The sequence below is a fragment of the Ursus americanus genome, chromosome 16, assembly GCF_024610735.1.
Source record: "Ursus americanus isolate L20-20 chromosome 16, mUrsAme1.1.p, whole genome shotgun sequence".
Classification (NCBI taxonomy): Eukaryota; Metazoa; Chordata; class Mammalia; order Carnivora; family Ursidae; genus Ursus; species Ursus americanus.
The window spans coordinates 11108006-11134287 of record NC_142142.1 but is presented as its reverse complement, the minus strand read 5'-3'; the positions used below and the strand labels follow the sequence as shown (position 1 = coordinate 11134287).

Below are 26282 nucleotides of genomic sequence, written 5' to 3'. Positions count from 1 at the left end.
CTTACCTCGCAGGACTACTGTGAAAACGTGAAGAGAAATAGGGAACTTGAGACCACTGTATAAATCTTAGAGCACTGTGCACATGGAGGAATTATTACCACCAGAGGCACCTGGTACTTGTAAGATGCCCCAAAGAGTCGCTAAAGATAAGTTTCCCAATAAAACCCACTAATTTATGTCACAAGAAAATCTCAGGAAGATCAAATAAAGACTTGATATTGAAAGTGTGGTCTGTGGTCCAGCACCACTGAAGTTGCGTGAAATCTTGTTTAAAATGCAGAATTCAGATCGCAGGCTAGAACTGAATCCAAATCTACTGAATGAGAAACTGCATTTTTAACAAGTTCCTCAGGTGGTTCAAATGCACACTAAGGCAGATTCACTGGTTATCACGGGGGTCAAGCTCTGCTTCTTCTCCTTCACGTAGCCCTCCGCTTTCTGGGGCAGCTCAGCTGCCTTCACCTTAGATTTTGGATTCTAGTCTGGGTCTGCTCCAGGGAGAGACTGAGCCCAAGTTACCCCTCTTCTTACTCCTTCAGCGAGGCTCTGTATTCTTATAGCTGAGACGGAAAATTATAACTGTGTTCATGATAATGATTCTGAAGAAATAAAGAGTGGGTAGAATCATATTCAGAAAAGTATGATAATGCATTTCTGAAGTTCACCATCTAAAATGGTTAAAATTAACAACAACAACAACAATGTCCTGTTGCTTAATTTATTTGAACTGTGGCAATCCGGAAAAGTCGTCAGTACAAAATGACTCATTCCCTGAGGGTTCTGAATAAGATTCTAACATCACCACCCATGGTTTTCCTGCACTTTGAAGTGACAGAACAAATGACAACAGAGATGGGCACTGTCTTCTGGGTCCAGGGTGGCTGATACACAAACATTTCACAACAATAACATCCTCATCCCAAAACAACCTGCAATAGGGATGTTATTTCTGGATTTGCTTGTGCATTTTAGTTAATGAACATGTGTGCACCTGTGGGCAGAGCCCCAGGGCCAGTCTGGGAGTTTTCTACACAGCCAATCAACACACTTGTCCATGCCTCCTCCACACCAGGTACTTTTTCCTACGGCCACGAAGATGAATCCAACTCTCAGAGCAAAACTTCAGTGGAACAAAAATTCAGAGCCATAAAGGAGATGTAGAACAGCCATAAAGGAGATACAGATGAGAAGGCAAAGAAGGAGAGAGTCAGGGGAAGCATCCCTGGTGACCTTGGAGATGCAGAGAGAAGGGGTCTGGTCGGTCTTTCCTGAAATAGAAAAGCTCAAAAGCACTGACAGCATCTCTGCATGTGCTACAGGTCGCTGGGATTCCAGCATTTAGTCCACACAATACGAGACAAAGTCATCATGTGAAGATGGAGTTCACTGCCATCTAGTCACTAGACACCCCATCTTAGAGTGCTCTGCCTCGTTCATTTTACTCTCTTGCCCACTGAAGAAGTCCACCCTTCTTCCAGCCTCAGCTCTGGGGTTGCCTTTTTGTTGAGGCCTCCACCCCAGCCCAAAACCTGACCTGTCCTGTTCTCAGCAAGGACTGGGATGCCATGGACAGGTAGTAACACAGCAGGGAGCATGAATCAGAAGGGAGCTGATCTTCATTTGGGACAACCTGAAGCTGGAGTACTTGCAGGAAATCCAGTCAGAGATGTTTCAAGGCAGTGGGCTTTGCCCCAGGGAAGAGAAAACAGTTGTAGACAGTAACTTGGGACTCATTACAAAATTGAGGCAGATGTAGCTACTCACCTACCCACTTCTGTCCCTGTGCATCTTCTTTCTCTTCTGTTATAATAGATGAACCCAGAACCTCCACAAATCCCATCTCCTACCACTACTCAAGAGTACACCAGCAATTTGCCTCTCTTCCGCATTATAAGCATTTTCTCCTCTCCACTGGATCAATCTTAACAGGAATCCCATTTCCTTAAATTAAAAAGCAACAGACCTCTTGACCCCATCTGCCTTGCCAGCAACTGCTCTTTCCAGCAACTCATTGAATTATCGGTATTCTCAGTATCTAATTCCCTCTTCACATCCTCCTCTAGCTTTTGTCCCTAACTTCCACCAAAATTGCTCTAATGTCACCTATGACTTCACATGGCTCACTCCATGAGTCCACATCTTGACTTAGCAGCTTTATCAGTTTCCGAGATAAACATCTATGTTTCCAAGACACTAGAATCTCAATTTTCAGCTTTACTTCCCATTCTTCTGGTCTCTCCTCCTCAGTCTCTTTTCTGGTTCTGCGTCATCTTCCTGACCCCTATGTGCTGGACTACCCAGGGATCAGCCCTTGGAGCTCTTCTCTTTTCTACCTACCTACTTGACTTCTCCACTTGATGTCTAATAGGTGTCCTGAATTTAATTTATCCCCAACTAAGCCTTTGATATTCTCCTTCAAAAGTAGATCTTCCCAGTCTTTCCTATCAGTAAATGGCTAGTCTACTCTAACAAGTTGCTCAGGACAAAACCGTAGTGTTGAGAGTAATGTCAGCAAAATGGCAGAGTAGATAGCTCCAAGCTCCTATACTACCCGCAGAAACTGAAACACAAGCAGAAACTACCAAATCAGTTTTGTCAGAACTCTGGAAAATAGTCAAAGTTTTATATAGCAACACCAAATGCTAAATCAAGAAAAAGGCAACTTTGAAAGTGTAGGGTGGTTAATAGGGGCTGGGGGAGGGGGGAAGGGGAATTATTATATAATGGCTATGGCGTTTCAGTTTGCGGTGATGAAAAAGTTCTGGAAATGAACAGTGGTGATGGTTGTACAATATGAATGTACACAATACCACTGAACTTTATGCTTAAAAATGGTTAAAATGGTAAGTTTCATCTCATGTATATTTTACCACATAAAAAAAAATGAGACAGAAACAAAACTATAGGAAAACTTTGTGGTATTTCTACTAGCCATCACCTTACCCTCTCCCTGGCTCAGGAACGATCTTAAGGATGTCCATGTTGCCAGGGTGAGGCCCTGGTCCCTGCTTTTGAAAGGAACACAGCACACTTTATTTGCAAATTTTTGTGTACATTTATTCCAGCCTGTCTCAGGGCTATCTGAAGGACTGAAGCAAGGCAGTCATCTCTGTTTCACCTAACTCAGCCATGCTGGAAATGCAGAATACATTGTTTGAAAACATGGTAAGGCTGACAAACAATCTGCAGACACCAAAAGATTATGGATGAGACATGAAAGACCACCTAAGGCCTGGGAGAAAAAGACAAGGACAGTTTCTTTGAGAAATTAGGGCATTCAAAAGCACTTTATATAAAAGAGGAATTTAGAAAGCCACATACATGCTTAGAAAAGAACTGAGAAGACCTCAATCTTTCTCCTCAGGCTGGTTCCTAGGCTCAGTGGAAGTCTGGGTAAGTGCTGAAGAAAGACCACAGCACAAGGCCAACCTGTAAAGAGCAAGAAGTGTGAGTGTGTGCATGTGTGTGTATGTGTGTGTGTGTGGTTCAAGAAAATCTCTGTCAAAACACTAGTTGAACACATGCTGAGGAACAGAGACTTCAGTGACCACACATGAAAAGAATACAGTCTCTGGAAAAAAAAAAAAAACAAATAGAAAACGTCACTAGACAAATGAACCACTATAGCCTTTAACAATCAAAAAAAGAAAAAAACCCCAGCAAACCCTGGGGGAAAGGGAAACTCTGATTTCTACTTACCACACCATAATGTTCAAATATTCACTTTTCAACAACAACAACAAAAAATCACAAAGTATACACATAAACAGAAAAATATGACCTATTCAAAGGAACAAAATTACTTGATCGACAGTTCTCAAGAAAACCCAGACATTGGACTTACTACACAAAGACTTTAAAATAACTGTCTTATATGTGTTCAAAAAGCCAAAGGATAACATGGACAAAGAATTAAAGGAAATATAGAAAGTGATTTGAGAACAAAATGAGAATATAAATAAAGAGAAATTATAAAAGGAACCAAATGGAAATTCTGGATACTAAATGTATGATTACTGAAATGAAAGCTCCAGAGGTTCCTCAAAAAAATTAAGAACTACCACATGATCCAAAAATACCACTTCTGGACACATTCACAGGAAATGAAATCAGTATCTCAAAGAGCTATCTGCACTCCCATGTTCATTACAGCATTATTCACAATGGCCAAGATATAGAAACAACCTAAATGTCCATCAGTGGATGAATAGATAAAGGAAACGTGGTGTGTGTGTGTGTGTGTGTGTGTGTATGTGTGTGTTATGTGTGTGTACATATGTGTGTGTGTGTGTGTGTGTATAATGGAATATTATTCAGCCCTAAAAAAGAAGAAAATCTTATCATTTGCAACAACATGGATGAACATGGAGGACATTATGTTAAGTGAAATAAGTCAGACACAGAAGACAAATACTGCATGATCTCACTTATATGTGAAATCTTGAAAAGTCAAACTCACAGAAGAGTGTCCAATGGTGGCTGCCAGGGGCTGGAGAAATGGGGAGATGTTGGTAAATAAATTAAAAAAAAAAAAAAAACTTTACCAGAAGGGTTCAAAAGAAAATTTGAGCGTGCACAAGAAAGAATGAGTGAACTTGAAGACAGGACAACTGAAATTATCCAGTTACAGAATCATCCAGAAACAGCAAGGAAAAAAAAAAAGGAAGAAAAATTAAAAGAACCTAGGGGATCTGTGGGACACTATCAAAGCGCTCAATATATACATTATGGGAGTACCAGGAGGAAAAGAGAAAGGGGCAGAAAGAATATCTGAAGAAACAACTGAAAAGTTACCAAGTTTGATGAAAGACATGAATCTACACATTCAAGAAGTTCAATGAACTCCAAGTAGCATAAACTTACAGAGCTACACTAAGACACGTTATAGTCAAACTGTCAAAAGACAAAAAGAAAATCTGGAAAGAAACAAGAGGGCAGCAACTTCTCAGGTACAAGGTCCCCTCAATAAGGTAAACAGCTGATTTATCACCAGAAACCATGAAGCCTAGGAAGGCAGTGAGATGACATAAAGTGTCAAAAGGAAAAAAACCGTCAACCAAGAATTCAATATCCAGAAAAACTGTCATTCAAAAATGAGGGAAAAATTAAGACACTCCCACATAAACAAAAGCTCAAGGAGTTCACTACCATTAGATCTTTCCATGAAGAAATACTAAAAGGAGTCCTTCAGGGGCGCCTGGGTGGCTCAGTTAATTGAGCGTCTGTCTGACTTTTGATCTCAGCTCAGGTCTTGATCTCAGGGTCCCGAGTTCAAGTCCCATGTTTAATAAATAAATAAAATAAAAGGAGTCCTTCAGATCGAAACAAAAGGCCACTCAACAGTAAGTTGAAGCCATATGAAGAAATAAAGACCTCCAGTAAAGGTACCTACATGGGAAAATATAAGAGCCAATATTATTGCATTTTTGTTTTGTAACTTCACTTTTTATTTCCTATATAACTGAAAAGACAAATGCATAAAAATAATTATAAATCTGTTATTGGACACATAATGTATAAAGATGTAATCTGTGATGACAACAACATAAAGGGGGGATGAAGCTATATAGGGGCAAAGTTGTGTATGCTATTGAAGTTAAATTGTTATCAATTCAAACTAGGTATAAATTTAGGATGTTAAATGTAATCCCCATTCTAACCACAAAGGAAATATCTAAATATCTAAAAAATATACACAAAGGGAATGAGAAGGAAGAACATATCAATACAAAAAATCAAACACAAAAGAAGGCTATAACGGGGGAAATGAGGAATTTTAAGATTTTTTTTTTTTAATTTATTTGAAGAGAGACAGCCAGCGAGAGAGGGAACAGAAGCAGGGGGAGTGGGAGAGGAAGAAGGAGGCTCATAGTGGAGGAGCCTGATGTGGGGCTCGATCTCATAACGCCGGGATCACGCCCTGAGCCGAAGGCAGACGCTTAACGACTGTGCCACCCAGGCGCCCCGAAATGAGGAATTTTAAAAAGTATTAGACTTGGCAAACAAATATCAAATGGCATAAATAAATCCTTCCTTATTACTAATTACATTAAAAGTAAATGGATTAAATTCTCCAGGCAAAGGTGAGACCGGCAGGTTAGATTAAAAAATGATCAAATATGTTGCCTATAAGAGACTTGGTTTAGATGCAAAGACATAAATAGGTTGTAAGTTAAAGGACAGAAAAATATATTCCATGCAAATGATAACCAAAGGAGAGCTGAAGTGACTATACTATTATCAGATGGAATAGACTTTAAGTCTATTATGTGTTACAAGACACATAGAAGGATTATATCCTGATAAAGGCGTTGATTCATCAAGAAATAACAATTATGAACATACATATACCAAACAGAGCTCCAAAATATATGAGCCAAATATTAATAGAACTGAAGGGAGAAATAGACAGCTCACAATAATGGAGACTTCTGGGGACTTTAGTACACCACTTTCAATCATAGATAGAACATCCACAATGGAATGAAGATACAAGTCAGTAACAGAAGGAAAACTGGACATTTCATCAATATGTGGAAATTAAACAACAAACTCTTAAACAACCAGTGATTGAAGAAATCATAAGAGAAACTAGAAAATACCTTGAGATCAGTGAAAAAAACAAACAACATACCAAAATTTATAGAACGCAACAAAAGCAGTGCTCAGAGAGAAATTTACAGCTGTAAATGCCTACATCAAAAAAGGAAAGACCTCAAATCAATAACTTTACACCTTGAGGAACCAGAAAACAGAAAGGGGAAAAAGAAACAAAAATCAAAACAAAACAAAACAAAAAACTAAGCCCAAAGCTAGCAAAAGGAAGAAAATAATAGAAGAACAGAATGGAGAGAAATGAAATAGAGAATAGAAAAATAATAGAATCAATGAAACCAAAAGCCAGTTTTTGGGAAAGATCATCAAACTGACAACACTTTAGGAACTGACAAAGAAAAAAGAAGACACAAATAACTAAAATTGGAAATGAAAATGGGGACGTTATTGCTGTCCTTGCAGAAATAAGAGGATTATAAGAATATTATGAACAACTGTACACCAACAAATAAGATTACCTAAAATGGAATGGACAAATTCCTAGAAACAACCAAGTTACCTAAACTGACTTAAGAAAAAATAGAAAATCTCAACAGATCTATTAACAAGAAAAGAAATTGAATCAATAATCAAAAACTTCTCAACAAAGAAAAGTCAAGGACTAGATGGCTTCACTAGTGAATTCTAACCAAACATTTAAAGAATTAAAACTAATCCTTCTCAATCTCTTCCAAAAAATAAGAGGGAACACTTCTTAACTCATTTTATGAGGCATTACCCTAATACCAAAGGCAGCTAAAGACATTACCAGAAAATTACAGACCAATATTCCTCATGAACATAGATACAAGAATCCTTAACAAAACACTAGCAAATTGAATACAACGTCACATTAAAAGGATTATATACTGTAACCAAGTGGGACTTATAAAAGGAATGTAAGAGTGGTTCAACATAAGAAAGTCAATCAATTTACATTTTATAGAATAAGGGGAAAAACCCACACAATCACTTCAATTGATGCACAAAAAGCATTTCACAAAATCCAACACTCTTTCATAATAAAAACACTCAGGAGGAATAGCTTCCAGTTCTCTCTCTGACCTTAAATGTTACCACGCCCTCCCTCCCCATTCATCTGACCCTATCTCACTATTTTTCTTTCTTTTCTTTCCTTTTTTCTTTTTCCTATTCTTTGAATATGCCAGGCACAGATCTCAGGGCCTTTGTACTTGCTGTCCCCTCCACACTGAACACTCTTTCTGCAGACATCAGCCTGGCTGATTCCCTCACTACCTGCAGGTTTTTTCAAATTCAACTTCTCAGTGAGAACTTCCCTGTCTATTCCATGTAACATTTAACACCCACAGATCCTAGAATTTCATATTATCCTTCCCCACTTTTTTGTTCTAATTATCATAAGATACCATTTATTTTTAATTTATATTTATAGCCCATTTAGAATGTAAGCTACATAGCACAGGTTGTTTTATTTTTCCATTATTTTGTTCACTGCTATATCCCTAGTGGCTAGAACAGTGCCTGGGTCATAATAACTGCTCAATATTTATTCAATGATTTAATTAATTAATCCATATATGGTAGAGGTCAAAATTATAGCACAGATGATAGACCCTGGTGAACTCTACCATGCACGGAAATAGCAGTTGATCCTGTGGAGAACCAAACAGGATGCTACTGACTTGAATATGAGGGTGAATCTTAATCAAGATTATCAATGATCTCACTAAACTCTTTCTAACAAACTTAAATACCAAGCCTTGATATTCAAGGGAAGAGAAAAAAAATCCAGAAAGCTCAGCACCTCTTACTTGAGGCTGAAAGAATTTAGAATGACTCCTTACAATACTGTATTTCGAGGACTCTCCCAGAGGCACACTGAGAAACTGCAAATAATTCACAGCAGATAACCCATTGTAAGTGCTAAGTAAACATGTACTTCTCCCCAAATGCTAGAGGAACCCAGCAGCAGGGTGGGATGAGTTCCCCTTGAACACATCTGGGCAGTGTTGGTGAAGGATGTGGTTTTCAAGCTAGGCTTTGAGGAATGAGTGAGTCTTTCAAATACAGAGCATGAACTGCACATGTGATGGGGGAGACAGGCAGTAGGTTGGGGTAGTGAAATGCGTTATGAATCTAGAGATGTAGACTGAAGCTTTGGCTAAGACCCTTGAATGCCAGACTCATACTACAGTATTGGGGAACCAGGGAAGACCTTTGAGAAAAGGACATAAGGAGATGAGACTGGCATCAAAAAAAGAAAGGTCAAATATATTTTTCTGTTCTAATGAACCAATGTAACTCCAAATTATTTTGTATATGTATTAATTCATTTTGCCAGGTTCAATGGCTTAAAACTTTTCAGTGACTTCTTGTTGTTCTAAGAATAAAACCTCAAACCTTTATCATAACCTACAAGATCCACATATAGGTCTGTCTCTACTTTCTGCTCCCAGGCTTGCTGCCTTCACTCGCTCTGTTGCTGCCACACTGGTCTACTCAAATTCCCCTCTCCCAAACCCCTCCTACCATAGGGCTTTCATAGCTGCTATCCTTCTGCCTGGACAGCTGTCGCCCATCCTTTTCGCCTAGTTAAATCATCTTCCTTCAGATTAAGGATTCCTTTCTGAGCAAAACTCCCCAACCTCTTATACACTATCATGGCACTACTTATTTTTCCATCATAGCACTTAGCAATGAATATATTTAGTTGCGATCTTTGATTCATGTATCTCCTTCTAGGCTGAAGCTCCATGAGGGCAGGGGCTTCTTTATCCCCAACTACTGCACATAGAAAATGCCCAATATCTATCTGTTGGAAGGAAAAGAAAAAGTCAGGACATTTAAAAGTGTGAATTAGATAACATAGTAATACAAACCATTCCATCTTGTGCTATCCAAAGTCTCTAAGAGCTTGTCCAAGACTACATGGCTTGTCAGGATTCAAACCTAGCCTTTTTTTTTTCTTTCTTTCTTAAGTAAGTGCCATGTTTTCAGTTACAGTCTGTGTGAGCAAGGAAGAGGTAAGAAAGCAGAGCAAGGCTTCTCACAAGTACAAATCTGATCCTATGGTGTTTCAATCCTTTTTTCAATATATAGGTCATCAAGCCTCACTTACTTAAAGACTTATAAACCTGTAAGCAGAGGCCGCAGACTGTTTTCTCACTCTCTTTTCTTGGAAAGGCCTTGCTTATATGGTGCTTTCTCACTCTACTTCCTTTTATCTGGGATTCGTGACACATAATTGAACTCAAAAAACAATCTTGTGTGTGAGCACCTCTGTGTGAAGGCACCTAAGACCAACAAAGACCATTATGTTATTGGGCAACATCAAGTTCCTCTGTCTTTCCAAAGGCCAATCCCGTGTTTGGTGGCACACACACATTCCTATATAGAAAGTAGCAACTTGGGGATCAGCATGATGCTTATGAGCATATAATCTATGCGTTTCGGTATTTCATTGGGTCTCTGAGCCCTCGTTTTCTACTTATCAAGTGGGAGTGGTATAAACACTAGACTTAAAAAATACAGCACCTAACTCTGTGCCTGGCATTTTTACATGCACTATCTCATCCAGTCTTCACAATAATCCCATGGGGGTCAGAAACGCTTGGTATTACGAGAAATGGGACTTGCTCAAGTTCATATGATCCTTTAACAGAGGAGCCTGGGGCTCAAATCCAGACCACTTGGCCACTATCTCCTTTGTACTATGTCTTCTATCCTAGCAGGTCATTGAGAGAACCTCACAAAGAAATGTATTTAAAAGTGTTTTCAATTATAAAGATCTACACAGTTTTAAGAATGTTAAGCAATTTGTTACATTAGAGAGGAAGAAGTAAAACGTGATTAAGGTTTTAAGGGTGATGATTTAATTACTAGAGAACAGGTTACTTTTAAGAGTGGTATTACTGCCTGTACTTTGAAAGTTCTCAATGTGAATAATAAAACAGAAAATCATTCAATTTAAAAATGGGTAAAGGACATTTCTCCAAAGATCTATGAATGGCCAATAAGCAGATGAAAAGATTCTTATCATCAGCCATCAGGGAAATGTAAATCAGAACCACAATGAGGTACCACTTCACACACTAAGATGGATATAATTTTTAAAAATAATAAAAACAAAAAACAAATAATAACAAGCACTGGTGAAGACATAGAAAGAGTGGAACTGTCCTATACTGCTGTAAGATGTGCAGTCACTGTAGAAAAGAGTTTGGTAGTTTCTCAAATCATTAAACGTAACTGTAGGACCCAGCAATTACACTCCTAGATATATACCAAAGAGAACTGAAAACATATATAAAAACTGTACACAAATGTTCACAGCAGCATTATTCATAATAGCCAAATGTAGAAACAACCCCAATGTCCATCAACCAATGAATGGATAAATAAAAGGCGGTATATCCATGCAATGGAATATTACTGAACCATAAAAAGGACTGAAGGACTGAAACATGCTACAACCTTGAAAATACTATGCCAAATGAAAGAAGCCAGTCACGGAAGACCACATATTGTATGATTCCATTTATATGAAATGTCCAGAATAGGCAAATCCATAGAGACAGAAAGCAATTTAGTGGTTGCCTAGGGATGGGGTGGTGGGGTGAGTTTCAAGGGTAACAGCTAAGGGGTACAGGGTTTCTTTTTAGGGTTATGCAAATGTTCTAAAATTGGCTGTAGTGATGGCTGCCCAACTCTGTAAATATAGTGAAAACCACTGAACTGTACACTTTAAATGGGTGAATTGTACGGCATGTGAATTTCAATAAACATTTTTTAAGTTCTCTAAGTTCAGCATAAACTGCATTCTGCAATACAAAGCCTTTATCAAAGTTTACTTTAAACCAAATGGATTTTCCTTATCACTGCTTCCAACGGTTGTTAGGACTCTAAATTCTGTAATATTTGCAGCATAATCTCTGAATATCTTTCATAAGGACTGACTTAAAATTACATTTAATTTATGGACTTATACGAAATACAAATAGATCTAATGCTAAGACTTTCAGTAAAAGGATACCTGGAGATCCACATACAGCATCACCATCCATCCACCTAATCAAGAAACCTAAGAGTCACTCACTCATGTTTCCTCCTTCCTTCGGCCCTGGCATCCATTCCATCAGCAGGAAGCTCTGTTTGTAAACTCTGTAAGGGTTGGATTTTCTGTTTATTTACTGTGGAATCCCTGGTGCTTAGAACAGTACCTGACACGTAGAAGATGTTTAAATAATATTTGTTGAATAAACAAAAAGAATTCATGCTCTCCTTGAAAGTAATACCTTTGAAAGAAAAGAAAAATGTTAAATCCCTCACTTGATAATTTGTTAATATATACACACTAATTTTTAAAAGTAAAGCTTGTGGAGTTTCATCTGCCATTCCAGTTGCTGAAAACATATTAAGGCTAAATTCTCAAAGGGACACAGGTATGCTATGCTGTCAGAGTATGTGGAAATAGAACATAATAACTTTATTCAAGGTTGCTCTTGTTACCTGACCCATGAATATTTAAAAGATCTTTTATTTTGTAAAAACTTACATCTGTTAAGTAATGGACTGACCATAACAGAGGGCTTAACCTTGAATACATGGTTAGGCTTAGGGGCCCACAAACCCCTAAGATTGTTTGTAAAATCTAACATGTATATTGGCATGTGTGTCTTTTTGGGGAGAGTTCATAGTGTGATCAGATTTTCAAAGAAGCCTATGACTGGAGAGGTTAAAAAGTTACTTAACCAGAAACAATCACAAAGTCTTTTAAACATGAATTTGTACAATAAAATAAAATCCAACAGCCCCATCTATGGGTAAGTCGTTATCGCTCAGGAGAAATGATGGCGACTACCAGAGGTCAGTGCATCTTATAAATGCTTGTGTTTAAATCTTCAGTGTCACTCTAGTGGGAATTTATTAATTATAGTATCACAGTTTTTTTTCTAGATATAGATGCAAAAATTAGGAGACTGTTGATGAAATCTACTTACAGTACTTCAGCACCAAAAAATTGGGCAGTTATGCTGATATATGTATGTACAGTTCAACATTTGTCAGTCTTAAAATGCTTATTTATAGTGAAATCTATATAAAACCGTTAAAAACTTTTCTATTTACATTTTTTTAAAAATGAAAAGAATTGCTTCCTTTGCCACAACTTGTCAAAACTGACCGTTACCCTCCCACCCTCTTACCCCTCATCTACTTGTGACAGACATGTCGTGATCACAAGCCCCAAACATATTGCTTAAACAAACTGTGTCCTAAAAAGGCAGAATGACTAAAAACATTACATTTAGAACTGTAAATGAATTTCTATACATTTCAAAGAGGGTTAAACAAAAGTATGTAAAAGTTATCTTCAAAGTCTCAGTCCAACATGAATGTGCAATTTCAATGTTAAGATAGCATTATATGAATAATTTTTCCTGAACATAGCTGAACATTTCCTTTGGGCCCGAAAATGTTTCTTTTCCTCTCCTTCACAATGAAACATTTTCTCTTAAGTTTTCTTAAAGGAGCAGGGAGGGGTGGGAGGTGGAAAGCGCAGGCAATCCTGGTTTACAGGAAATCTGTCAGAAAGAATATGGCCTGCTTTGAAATGTTTACATTTAAATAAATAGAAGGCAAGTGTGCTGCCTAGAGCACAAAGGAACAACAACACAATAAATTAGCATACAATTGATGAGAATGTACAAGCCACCCAAAAAGCACTTCCCACGGGTTAGGGATCTGATTTCCACCATCTAACAAGGATTCTTTAATGCCAGTATTTTTCTAGTTATTTTATAAACTATAAACTGAGCAAATGTAAAATGTTAACCAATTCAACACTTCCAGGGATTTTCAAAAACATACAAGGTTTTTTAAAAAACTGCTCCTGACACACCATTTCAAAATACAAACTATTCACATTCTCCTTTTCTGATGGTGTTTTGCTCAGTAGAAACCAGTTGAGGAACATTCACAGGAAAAGTCTTTCCACTGCATGACATACTTTTCCATCAGCCGTGGTCCAACAGAGAAAGAATATCAGGTCTTCTGTCACTGCAGATGTGCATCTTTTTCTTTTTTCTTTCTTTCTTTTTTTTTTTTCTTTTTTTCCTTTTTTTAAAAAAAAAAAAAAGTACATTCCCCTGTGAGTTTTATCTTGTTTTAAAATGCTGCTCCTGCAGCAGTTCTTGTTGAAACACTGCGATTCTGGGGTCCACAGCCTAAGCATGGGCAAAGTGCTCTCTTTAGACATCAAAAATCAAGGGCTTCCCTGGACACTTGGTAACCAAGTAGGTTTTAAAGTGCACTCCTGTTTCCAAAACACTTAGGACCGTTCGGCAGAACTCTGAGAGGGGCTAGGCTCGGTTCCGTCCTCTGTGCTACTGTCTATGTCTTGCTCCATTGCTGTCTCATCATCATCCAACTGCTGGCTAGTGAAGTTGTTTAGCTCAAGAAGCCCACTGGGCTCTACGACCACGTTGGAACTGGAGTGACAAGGAATAGCGTACTGGGGAATGGCCTGGAAGAGAAGACACAGGAGAGAGGCTTTATGGTAAGAAAAAGAAACAAGAGGATTTCCCCAACACTAAGAAAAGAAACAAGGAAACTGACAGTCATTGGACAACTCCTACACGCCAGGCACTGTGCTAGGTGCTTTCACACATGATATTCTGCTAAATCCCCATAACAACAGTATGAGAAAAATGTTACTCCCATTTTACAAATGAGGAAACTAAGAGGGTAAGTGACTTAATCAAGGTCACACAGCTGGTCAAAGTTAAAGTCCGAGGATTCAAGCTCAAGTCTTCTAACAACTTAAAGTGATCTTTCCACTTCCTGATGGCACCTCTTCTAGTAAGGGAGGCTGAAGTCTGTGCCTAATTCAAGAGAGAGACTTTAAAGGACATTTTCATTTGACCATTAAACAAATTTTAAATGTGAATGTAGTCAGATTTCAATCATTATTATCTGCAAGATACATGATTAATTTGCTGACACCACAATATATTTTAAACCCGTCAGTAACCCCGTGGTAGTTCAAAGGGGAAGTTATTTATTCGGGTCACATACTGATACTTTCTTAAGAGGACAAAACTGTTTTTAAAAACAATAAAAATACGGGGCGCCTGGGTGGCACAGCGGTTAAGCGTCTGCCTTCGGCTCAGGGGTGATCCTGGCGATCTGGGATCGAGCCCCACATCAGGTTCTTCTGCTATGAGCCTGCTTCTTCCTCTCCCACTCCCCCTGCTTGTGTTCCCTCTCTCGCTGGCTGTCTCTATCTCTGTCGAATAAATAAATAAAATCTTTAAAAAATAAAAAAAAAAAACAATAAAAATACGAGTAGACAAACACATATTATGGCCATATTGCCTTGTCAGGTTCTTCTTTCTCATCTTTATCACACATTTCTCTAAAAGGTCTATCAATTCACATCACACCCCTGCTTAAAGTTCTACAACTGTTTCCTATAGTAATTATAAAATCAAACTTCTTATCATGGCTCCAGGCTTATGCCAAACACACTGTTACCCTGGACCTTTGCACTAGTTCTTCCCCTCTGCCTGGAATACTTTTGCTCCAAATCCCTGCACGGTTGGTTCCATCCTGTCATCTGCATCTTAGCTCAAATGCTTAGAGTAAAACGTTTCGAGAAGCCTTCCTTCTATGACCATGAAACTAGATCACTGGGTAGGTCCCACCCCTACCTCTATTACATTGTTACTTTTTCTTCACTGCATTTATCACGTTTGTGAAATTTTTTTTCTCACCCTTAGAATGTAAGCTCCATGAGAGTATCAGAGCACAGATCTTGATTATCTTTTTTCATTGCTAGATGCCCAGAGCTCTGAACAGGGCATGTCACGCATTAGATGCTCAATAAACACTTGCCAAATGGATTCACCTACCTTTAACATTGAAAGTCCTAGGGCAAAATTGAGTATTAGCAAATACACCTGACCAAAGCGGTCTTCTACTGCCAGTGGGGGGGGGGGGGGATGGGGAGAGGGCTATAAATATGATTTTAACACTATAAAGAAAATATTGCAAGATGCCACGGCACTGAAATCTAGAGTAGTGCAGTTCTCTGTTGTTTTCCCCCACTCTGTTTCATACAGCTGATCACTGTGAAAAAGTCTCAGGAGGGGTCAGGAGACCTGGATTCTAGTTCAACTCTGGCTCAGACTTGCTGTGGACCTCCGTACAAGTCATTTCACCTCATTGAGCTTTAATCTCATGTAAAATAAGATAGAGAAGATATACTCTAAAGATCCTCAAGGTTCTAAAATTCTATGAGTTCCACATATATAGACTCCTTCAGAACAGAAGATATATTTGTTTTGTTTACACTTCTAGTCTGCACCTAGCACAGCGCCTAGAACAGAGGTTAAATAATACATGTGGTATGAATGAATGAATGAACGAACAAATGAATGAAATAAAGATTATCTGTCTACAAGAACAATGCTTTTCATTCAAAGCATTTATTATTAAACATGTTGAAGTCTTTTAAAACATTTTTCAAGGAATCAAAGCACTTCTGCAACCTTCTTGCCTTCATCCCCATACTGTTTTACTGAATCCGTAAAATCAGTACTTCCTGTCAAAGCTAAGTGTAACTAGTAAGATCTGAAAATATGCTAACAATATATTCATGATGACTGTAACAAGAGCTATAGTTACTGAGTGTTCCTCTGTGTCAGACACTTAACTAGCTATATTCCATACAGCTTCCCATGAAATCCTCAAAACAACCCTGTGAGGCAACCATTATGGTCTCCATTTCACAGGGAATGAAATGGAGGTGCAGAGGTGAACTCTGCTGCTCCAAACCACAAGGCTGGGAAGGAGGGATACAGGTGAGACTCAAATCCAGATGTTTCTGACTCTGAAGGCTCAGTTCCTAACCACCACACTGTCCTTGCCTCTGACATGGCCATCTAGCACATAGTATACACCGGAAAGTTAGTTGTGTGTTCTGTAGAGAGCCGACTCATTAGCTACTATCCTTGATACAGGAAGTAAAGTAATTTTCAGCCCTGTTCATAAAGTGCAGAAAATAATTTTCAAAGCTATCCCAAATTATTTCCAGTTTAGTGAGTATACCAATTTAAACTCTCAGGAGCCACAGTAAATTTTAGTAAACTAGTTAACAGCTACCATTCACTGGGCAATCACCAAGAGCCAGGTACTGTGCTAGGTGCTTCATCTCAATTCTGTGTAAGCCTCCCATCAATCATGTAAAGTAGGCATTCCTTATTCCCATTTTACTGATGAGGAAACTAAAGCAGAGTGAGGTTAAACAGCCCTGCCTAAAGTCACACAGTGAGTGGCAAAGCTAGGAACCATTCCTTTTCCACCTCTTTGGGGGGTTGGCGGGGGACACCAACGAATCCCTCTGTTAAGAATTACTTAATTCGCTAATAATTATTTTTACAGAGGAACAAATCATTTAACAATTCAATGGTCAGTTCTATTTGCCTTTCAGCATTTTCCCCATACTTATTATATCATATTTGGCTGAATATTGGTCAATTTGCATTCTCTCATAGCCTGGCATCATGGAAAAGGGAAAGTTTACCGCAGAAACTTCCAAGTCACATAACAGTGAATCTATGGTAAACCCTAATTATCCACATTTCAATGAATCCAAATTCTCCATTAACTAAAATGTGCTGTTCTGATAACCTTCCAAGCCATCTATCTATCAGCATAGCCAAAAAAATGACAAGTGTCAAGAAAACAACCTGAAACACTGCAAGGAGAAAGGGAAGTAAAACACAACTTCTAAAGGCTAGTTTGGACTCAGTATTTCTTTGGTCTTGATCTATTATGCATGATGACAGATGAGTTTTAGAATGAAGGGAAGGTGAGGCATAGAGGATCTACTGCCAATGAATAATTCATTATGTTCACTAGCCTGTACTTACCAAGGCAGGACAGTAACCATAACAAGATTTTTCAACAATGATTGAAATAAAAAGCAAAGCTTTATGGTTAATCCCAAATTAAATATAAAATTAAATTACGTAGAAACATTTCTTACAACATGTTTCTCCAGATACTGCAGTTAATTAAGATTTAATTGTCCTGAAAACCATAAATTTAGATCAAGATAAAGAACTGTGTTTTTCTAAGGCAAGGGTCCCTGAAATTAACTTGAAGTAAAAGTGCAATCCAATTATATCCCAGGAGTTTTTGAGCAAAGACCGGGGAGTGTGACCCCATCCAGCTGCTGATTTTCTGGGTTGACTTACTGAGTTAACACTGGCAAGCATGTCCTGTATCTATAAATTGAGCTGACATATGGGCTCGGGGCTCTTGATTGCCTCTAAGGGGTGCTGTGTGTTAACATCCACCCATTTTCTAGGATTCTCTTCCAGAAAATATAAATTTGTATATTTGCAATAGGTATTAAACCAAATTTTTCAAAAGCCATCTCAAAAATAATCGCTATATCTTTTGCCATCTTGGCTTGACTCTTCCTGAGACATGCCCAATCACGCCAAACCCACAACCCCCAAGATGCCCAATACTTCTCATGTTCCTTCCAATTCTTACCTGGATGATAATTTCTGCTGGGCTCTCTTCAGCTTTCTTTTGGCCTACATTCTGAATACGCATGAACTGGCCTGTCGTAGGCACTCCTGGTGCATCGATTTTCCTTGTCGTTAAGGGAGGGCCAGCAGCAGATGGACTTGAACAGGACTCTCTACATTTCTGTTGCTGGGGAGTGGAATTCGCCAAGCCTGCCACCACCACGTGGGTGGAGGGTAATGATCCTGCTTCACCAGTGAGCATACTAGTGGCAAGAGCCTTCTTTGGGGGATCCACTACCACATGCTCTACATTTGTATCAATCTGAGCTTCCATCAAAGACATTTTCAAAATGTCTGACACTGCTGTCTTCTCAGAGGCCTGAATGGGAGATATGCTTGTAACTGGTGATGTCAGCTTAGGCACAGAACTGCCACCAGTTATCTTTGTAACTGTGGGAGGCTGGCGCCCCTCAAAAGTTATCTTTGTAACAGAGGATCCTTGGGTTATAATTGGCTGCTCCACCTGAAAACAAATTGGGGTTGTGTGTGTTATAGCTACATCTCTTTGAGAAAACCTATCCAACACCCCAGATAATATGGCAAAAGAAACATTCGTGCGGTACACTAGGAAGACATTCTGAATGAAGCTTGGTGTTTTAAAAGAGGGCTCGATGGGAAAGTATCTGGTTATTTTTAAGAAACCTAGGGAAAGAGGAGGGGTAAAAAGAACCTTCATCTAGCCAGCCAAGGTTCATAGCAGTAAAGGAAAAAAAAATCACAGCAGCCTTGTTTTCCTTTGGGATTTATATCCCCACACAGTGTACCTTCAACCCGTTCCCAAATTATTTGCATCATCTTCAGTTTTTAAAAATAAAAAGTAGGATTTTCAATTTCTTGCTTCAAAATACATCTATACAAATATATTCTCTATATATGTATTTATAATACACACACACACACATATACATCACTGCAAAGCCACTGGTTTTCCCTAATATAATTTTTCTTTCGAATATCCAGATAATTCCTCTGCAATCTAGAAGATAAATCTAGAAGGTAAATTTATTAACTAGATGATGATGATGTAAACTACAAAGGAAGATGTTCAATGAAGCTCCTTAAAAGATTGTAGTTTACTTAGCATTACTGCCATAGATATGAGAACTTACAAGCATGGGAAAAAAAATGCTGCATACCTTAAAAATACAAATAATTTAGGGATCTTGCTTCTATGCACTGCTGATCAATGCTGAAGTGATTTCATTAAAAACTGCCTGGAAAATCAAGTTCTGCGTGCTATGTTTTTTTTTTTCTTCCTATATTAATGCGTGCATTTCTTCCCTAATGTCAACCTTCTGATGGGGTAAAGTAATACCAGCATAAATGAGGCTTTTGAGTTTCCTCTTGCCAGGAGAAAGCACTGCTAATCACGATAGGGTCGTGATGGTCTCATTTTTTCCGTGAACAGAGAAGTTTAACTTTGCATGCTACCAATATTCCGTTACCTGGCTTGCCGGCTGTTTCTCTGAGGCGGCTGGGAGCGGCATTTGGCTCTGGGGGGTTTGGGGTTGCACGTAGATTTTTGGTTGGTTCGGAGCCTGCTGCAGTTTAGGGAGCTGCTGCGTGGTTTTCACTGCGAGCACCTGTACTACAGTTTGCGGGGGCTGTGCCATTAAGGTAGGAAGCTGCCTGTCTTTGGCCACCATAGGATGCTGTGTGTGCTGTACATCTGGCTTGGGCTGTGCTTGTTCTTGCTGGAGAGGGGTGAGTTTCTGATGCCTGATGGAAAGCTGGGGCATCTGCGGGAGTTTGTGCTGGAGCTGGTCTGCCTGCAGGTGGATGGTCTGCTTCTGTTTAGTCTGGAAGCACTGCAGAGTTTTCACTTGCAGCTGAGTCTGCTCCAGCTGGGGCTGGCTAAGTTTCTGCTGCTTAGCTGACTGTGACTGAGTCAGGGCAGATCGGTAAAACAGACCTGTCTGAGGGTCTAAAGTGTCCATCTCTTCAACCTCGCCCTCCTCAGTTCCAAGCTCCTCGCTGTGTTTGGTAAAAGCGGTGTGACTGCTTAATGCCTAAGTAAAAAAGGCACAAAGTAAGAATGAAATAAGAAAAACACCTATATTGCTACATTTTCCTCACACTGGAAAAGACTTGGTTATGAGATTCATTCAAAAATTTTCAGAAGGAAGAGCCTAAAAGACCAAGAAACTCAAGTTTTCTAAATCTAAACGGGCCTTTAGATTGAGACTCTTGTAATTTCAACTCTTAGACATTAAGTACTGCAAAAACTGGTCCACCCACTTCTGTAAGAAAAGTCCTCGAGGGCCCAGAATGTATAGGTAGGAGGAAAAAGGTTGCCCTGCAAGCACAGCTCAACACAGAAAAGGAAAAGGCTCCCTGGCTCAGGACACAGCTCTCTTGCCTGGTCATCAGAGATACTGACTCATCCAAAGAAAAGAGCGCAGCAACCCAGGAATGAGGTGACCAGAGAAAAGCCAAGGTTCAGAGAAGCCCATGTTGGCCGTGTGTATGTCCAATGCTGTCGTGAAGGGAGGAGTCACTGTCTGAGGGACATGCCCATCTGGGTCCCCACAAAGGGCCTCTCTGCTCGGAGTGGAAATGGTTCATCGGGCTTCACCAAGGCCTGTGTGAACAACGCTCTGCACTAGTCGTCCTCGCCCCTTTGGTCATATTCTGGGCCCACCGAGCAACAGTTTCCCAGAGACTCGGCTGCCAGGAGGGAAGGAGACTGGGGAGGGGACGAGAGCACTCCTGTCCGTGGAAGGGATATTGCTCTGTGTCGGTTATAACAGTGATGGGAGGAGGCATTGATCTTGAGGGACACGGCTAGGGCCAGCCTGTTTGACCTCTCTGGGGGTCCTGAGAAAGCTCAACGTCAGGACCTGCCAGCATCCAGGCTGAGATCTGATACTTAGCTAAACTTTGGGCACCTGGCTTTCCTCAGGGACACAAAATCTACCTCAACCCCATCCTTCCCACTTCCTTGTCATACTATTCCTTCATTCTAAACTTTAAAGCTTTGAGATTCAATCGAAACCCTCCCTATCTCGTAATGACCTTACACATACAGGTTTTTCATGCAACAATTTCTTTATTGCCATTCAGGTTAGTCTGCTTACAATTAGGATCAACTGCTACCACTCAAATGATGGTGATTTATGTGACAACCAATGCTAAGTCACACTTAAATCTGGCACCTCTGATATCACTTTGTATAGAGGCAGGATGCTTTGGGTTTAAATCCTGGCTCTGCCACCCAGAATAAGTTACTTCTGTAAGCATGAGTTTCCTCATTTGTAAGAGGGATAATACACCAACCTTGCAGGATCATAGTGAGAATTAAACAAATTAATGTATTTAAAGCTCAAAGCACAGTATCTGACACAAAATCAACTTATCAATGTAGTCTTCTCTTTTCCCCATTACCCCTGGTACCAGATTTTCTGTTTTGTATTAACTCATTCTCCTTCCTCACGGAGTCTCTTCCTCCTTAATTGGTCACATACAGTAAAAGAAGTCAGATATTTATACCTACTTATAAATAATGTTTCTTATGAGAATTCATTCTAAAAGTGAAACACCTACAAACAGCTAAACAAACCAACTTTTATTTCACTTAAAAATCTCACCTCAGTGGTAAATGCTTCCATAACAATGTAGATGAAAGAGTGACCAATTCTGAAGTCATAGATTCATCTAGATAGTTCCACACTTTTTAAATGTTCCAATTTTACAGAAGATCCATAAACACTGTTTCTTAATTACTTTCCAGTGTTAAGATTCTCAATTCATTCCCTCTACTCAGTCCTCACAGATGAAAGAACTACACAAATGCTCTTCAATTCAGTTATTTCCTCTGTTATAATCGATGAAACTAAACCTTATTTCAGGAAGGAGGCAGTTACAGAAGGTAAGAAGAGAAAGAAGAGATACAACCTGCTGCATAATGTGGGTGATTGCTCCAGGGGAAGATGCCGGGATGGACTTCACCACCACTGAAGTCTGTGTTGCGGTCTGTGACTGAGCCACATGCTGGAGCAGGGTCCGCTGGGGCTGGGAGGGCTGTTGGGGCTGGGAGCGATGGCTGACTGAAAATAGAGGAGGTGATGATATTTCTCCAGAAATCACCACAGCATCTGTAACCAGTAGTCATTTTAAACAAATGTCTGTGAGATTGCATCACAGAGAGAATGTGTGGTACTGTGAACTAGGAGGCAGAAGACCAGAGTCTGCCCATCTATGAGCTGCGTGACTCTGAGAAAGTCACTTATCTTCTCTGAGACTCTGTGTTCTCATCTGTAAAATGGGAATAACAGAGCTATTATAAGGATGAGATGAGAAATGTGGAAGCGCCGTGAAAACTATTATCACAAAGGAGGAACACACCCCTTAAAGTTATATCCTCCTGAGAGCTGTATTTAATATCTCCAACAACCTTCACCCCATTAAGGTAACAAAACAATTATAAATTTCTATAATCAAATCCCAGACTAATATCTTCAAGGATACTAAGGTAATACTTTAATTTCTTGGTCCCAGTTCCAAATGCAATACAAAACCTAAAGCATGCATTTTTTTACATGAAGTGACACTGTCTTGCAGCCTTACAGTTTCTAAAGATGTAAGAGGTCAAGATGATACTGCACAGAGAACTGGACCAAGACTCACACCTGGATTCTGTCCCACTCTGCCACCAACCAGCTATGTGAATTTGAACAGGTCATTTAAATTCTGTAAGTCTCTAAACCTTTAGAGGTTTTATTTTTGTTTGTTTGATCTTTGGTTTTTTAAAATAGGATAGTAAAAGAATTTTTCTACCTAGAAGAGGATCAAATGAAGTAAAAGACTGAAAATGGTCCTTAAATTGTTAAGTCTTATAAAGTAAACAAAAGAATAGAAAAATCACAAATTTTGCTCGTCTGACATAAATGGGTGAGAATACAGTGTAACAGGGAAACAACCCCATTTCTTTTTCTCTCACTACAAAGTAGGTCCAAAGGAATAAACTAGACATTTATATATCAGTGTAACAGATGTAAAACGATACGTCTACATTGATACGTCTCTTACCAGCCTCACCTTCAACGTTTTAAAGAGTAAAACATTCACCACTTCTTACTCTACAGAGCCTTTTAAATGCTTATGGTTACTGGGAAATGAGCTTTTTGAATCAAGAACACAGTAAAACAAATATGTAAGATTAGCAAAGGATTTTGAGAGTATCAAAATTCTCTAAATAACCCATGATTCTAATGCTCAAATATCTCCATCTGCAATTTCAAGTAGTTCCATATTCAAGTGGTTCCATGTTTAGAAAAGTCATAGTGGAATGTCCAAGGAGAAGATGATCACTACAGAAATCAATGTCAAAGTACCACCCAGGTATTATAAGTACAGAACTAAAACTATCCAGTGAAATATAAACAAGCTTTATTTATTTTTATAACTCATTCTATGTTCACAAACACAGTTTTTCTATCGTTGCTTATACATATGCCTACATGGGATAGAACAGATTATAGGCAGCATCACTGGTATAAATGTACTGCAGTATCTTACTGAATTTCACAGTATGCTTTATATGCACATTTTAAATTATATGAGTTAATAGAATCTTCCATACGTGCTCAACCAAACTGAAAAAAAGTGTTGATATTAAAACAACTATTGAAATAATTTATAATGTGACAGAGAAAAAAACAAATCATACTAATATTGAAATTAAACAAAATTAATGAAGTTTTTTACAGAAATGAATGACATTTGAAAAATAAACAAATAATTTTTCATGAAATTACCAGATTATATGGAACATTTCCACTGCCCATACTAATCTTCGTAATTATGACATTAAATTTTTTATTAAGAAAGGAAATGGATTTAATAGAAGATCAACTAAAATCATTTAAGAATAATCCTCATTCAAGATACTGTAAATCCGTTTATAGTAATTCCCCAGTGTGCAGGAAAGTCAGAGAAAACTAACACCTACTGTAGGATAATATAAGAGATCAGGGCCAGGAAGCTGGATTTGAAGTCAAAGAAAATGCTTAATGTGGCTGAGGATATGGTGGGGAGGAGATTATGGAAGGAGGTCAGAGAGTGAACATTTGGAAAACAGCTGAAGTGACCTTATCTGGGCTATATCAACAGCATAAAACAGTCACTTATTTCTTTAAGCAGCTCTTATTTTTTCCAATGTCAAACTGCTTATTTCTGAGAAAGAATCCCACTATCCTGCGAAAGGGAAGTCTCCTTTTCACTGAGCGGAGCTTACCTTTCCTCTACCAGATCAGAGTAGAGCGCATCCATTTAAGTGGTTCCCCCCAAAACAATTATCTTTTACCTTCAGTTATACTACAAATGGATGCACACCACTTACCTAGAAGGGGAAAAGCAACCTCTGTCCCCTCATCAGTGCGTTCTGAAAAGGATAAGTAAGGGAAGAAATCATAGGTCTTTTCCTCTATTTACCATTTGATAATTTAGTCTATCCCCAGAGGTTAATACTGATTTCCCCAACATACTGCCCTCTGCTTTATTTAGCTTTCTGCTAAATACCTCTAAAGAAAGAAGCTAGATGGCTTTCCATAGTCTTTAACTGGATTTTCCCTTCTGGCAATTTTAACCCATTAATCTTTAAAAGTATCTCTTAAAATGATACCAAAGAATTCCTTTTCCGCTGTGGTATTTTTTACAGCCTTTAAATGTCTGTAACTTTATGTTCTCTTTTAATCACTGCTTAAGAAAACTTAAGACAAGTGTTCTTGACATACTGCCTTATAAGTCATTTCTCCTAACCCCTAATTATTCACATTACTATCCTCTGAACTATTTCAAATCTCAAGGTAATGAAGTGTCCAAGCCTTCAGAAAGCAGTGTTTCAGGTGTGGTCTCACCAGAATATGAGAGAAAGAATCTATTATCCTTCCTGCTCCACTTTTCTATCTATGCCATTCAAAAATCTCATTAGTGTTTTACTGCCAGACCACATTTTAAACAAATACCTAATTTGCTTTCCATCAGAACTCCTAAGTATTTACATGGATTTCAAGTTTTCCACATTTTTTTTCTTTACTTTAAAAAAGTATTGGGTTTTATACCTTCTTTTTCCCTTGACCCAACTCCCCTCCCCTACAACTAAAAAACTCAGATACATCAAAATATTTATTCTTATATGAAAGGTATTTTATCCTCTCTACAACCGTCACCCTATATTCACAGACATCATTTATGGCCAACTTGCAATTGTTTATTATTTGCAGTTTGCAACAACCAATTGATTTTTTCCCCCTCGTCATTAAAGATAGGGTAAGTCCCAAGGACAATGTGAATTTGCTCTGAGAGCAAACTGGAAAAGATCTAGAAATATAAAAACTATATTCTCCCCCAAACAACCATCCCGTCAAATCCAGAAAGGTAGCTCTCCCACCTTAATACTACTTTTTAAAAGGACACCTACCAGTAGTGATGTATTCAGCAACTAGTTCTGACTCTACCACAGCAATGGATGGACTCTCAGGAGAATGTCTCTTTTCCTGGGTCATCTGAATAGGCACTGCCATCTGACTCAAGTCAATAGTGGGTTGTCTTGGTTTAGATTCCAATTTTTCCTTTACTGCATAAAAAAGTCAGGGGAAAAGTTAACTTTTATTACAGACAAGAATCAAAACCAGAGTTGTCCATGGGAATCATGAGCCAGACCTCTGGGGTGCCACACTGGCAGTGACTAAGGAGACAGTGAATTGAAAGGAAAAAAGCAGACTGCTATGTATGGTTGTAGAATGCACAACTTGTGCAACCATACCCAGCAGCCTAGCAAGAAGAACTCATGTGCATTCAGACTAAAATTCCCCCCTACTATGACTAGGCCAAACAATCTGTTTCCTTTGTACACACTCCTCTTAGAACATTTCGTTTACCCTTCTTCAAGGTAGTCCCTGGTATTCTTGAGTTCACCAACCTGAAAACAAAGGGTGAATAAGCAGTATACACCATGATTTGCTCTAGGGCGTACCTACCCAGAAAAGCACAATACAATGACTGGTTTAATTTGATCTATTAAAAATTCAAGATAATCTTCAAAGAAATTTACCAAGTCTTCAACGACTCTTAAAGAATAAAAATTTTCAGTGTTAGGAAAAAACA

At 38.8% G+C, this 26282-nt stretch overlaps 1 protein-coding gene across 10 annotated transcripts in view; it reads right to left on the bottom strand.

The window, feature by feature from the left end:
• Nucleotides 1-704: 704 nt before the first annotated feature.
• EMSY (EMSY transcriptional repressor, BRCA2 interacting) overlaps nucleotides 705-26282 on the bottom strand; it is a 97534-nt gene continuing 71956 nt past the window's right edge. For 7 of the 10 annotated variants that reach the window (XM_045816150.2, XM_045816157.2, XM_045816151.2 and 4 more), the window contains 6 exons: nucleotides 25597-25752; nucleotides 24517-24558; nucleotides 22071-22222; nucleotides 19622-20185; nucleotides 18139-18639; nucleotides 705-14098 (listed from right to left, as the gene is read on the bottom strand). In XM_045816150.2, the coding sequence (XP_045672106.1) occupies nucleotides 13904-14098; nucleotides 18139-18639; nucleotides 19622-20185; nucleotides 22071-22222; nucleotides 24517-24558; nucleotides 25597-25752 (1610 nt within the window). In that variant the 3' untranslated portion in view covers nucleotides 705-13903. The remainder of the gene's footprint in view (nucleotides 14099-18138; nucleotides 18640-19621; nucleotides 20186-22070; nucleotides 22223-24516; nucleotides 24559-25596; nucleotides 25753-26282) is intronic. The other 3 variants (XM_045816153.2, XM_045816158.2, XM_045816159.2) reach the window with 2 other exon arrangements.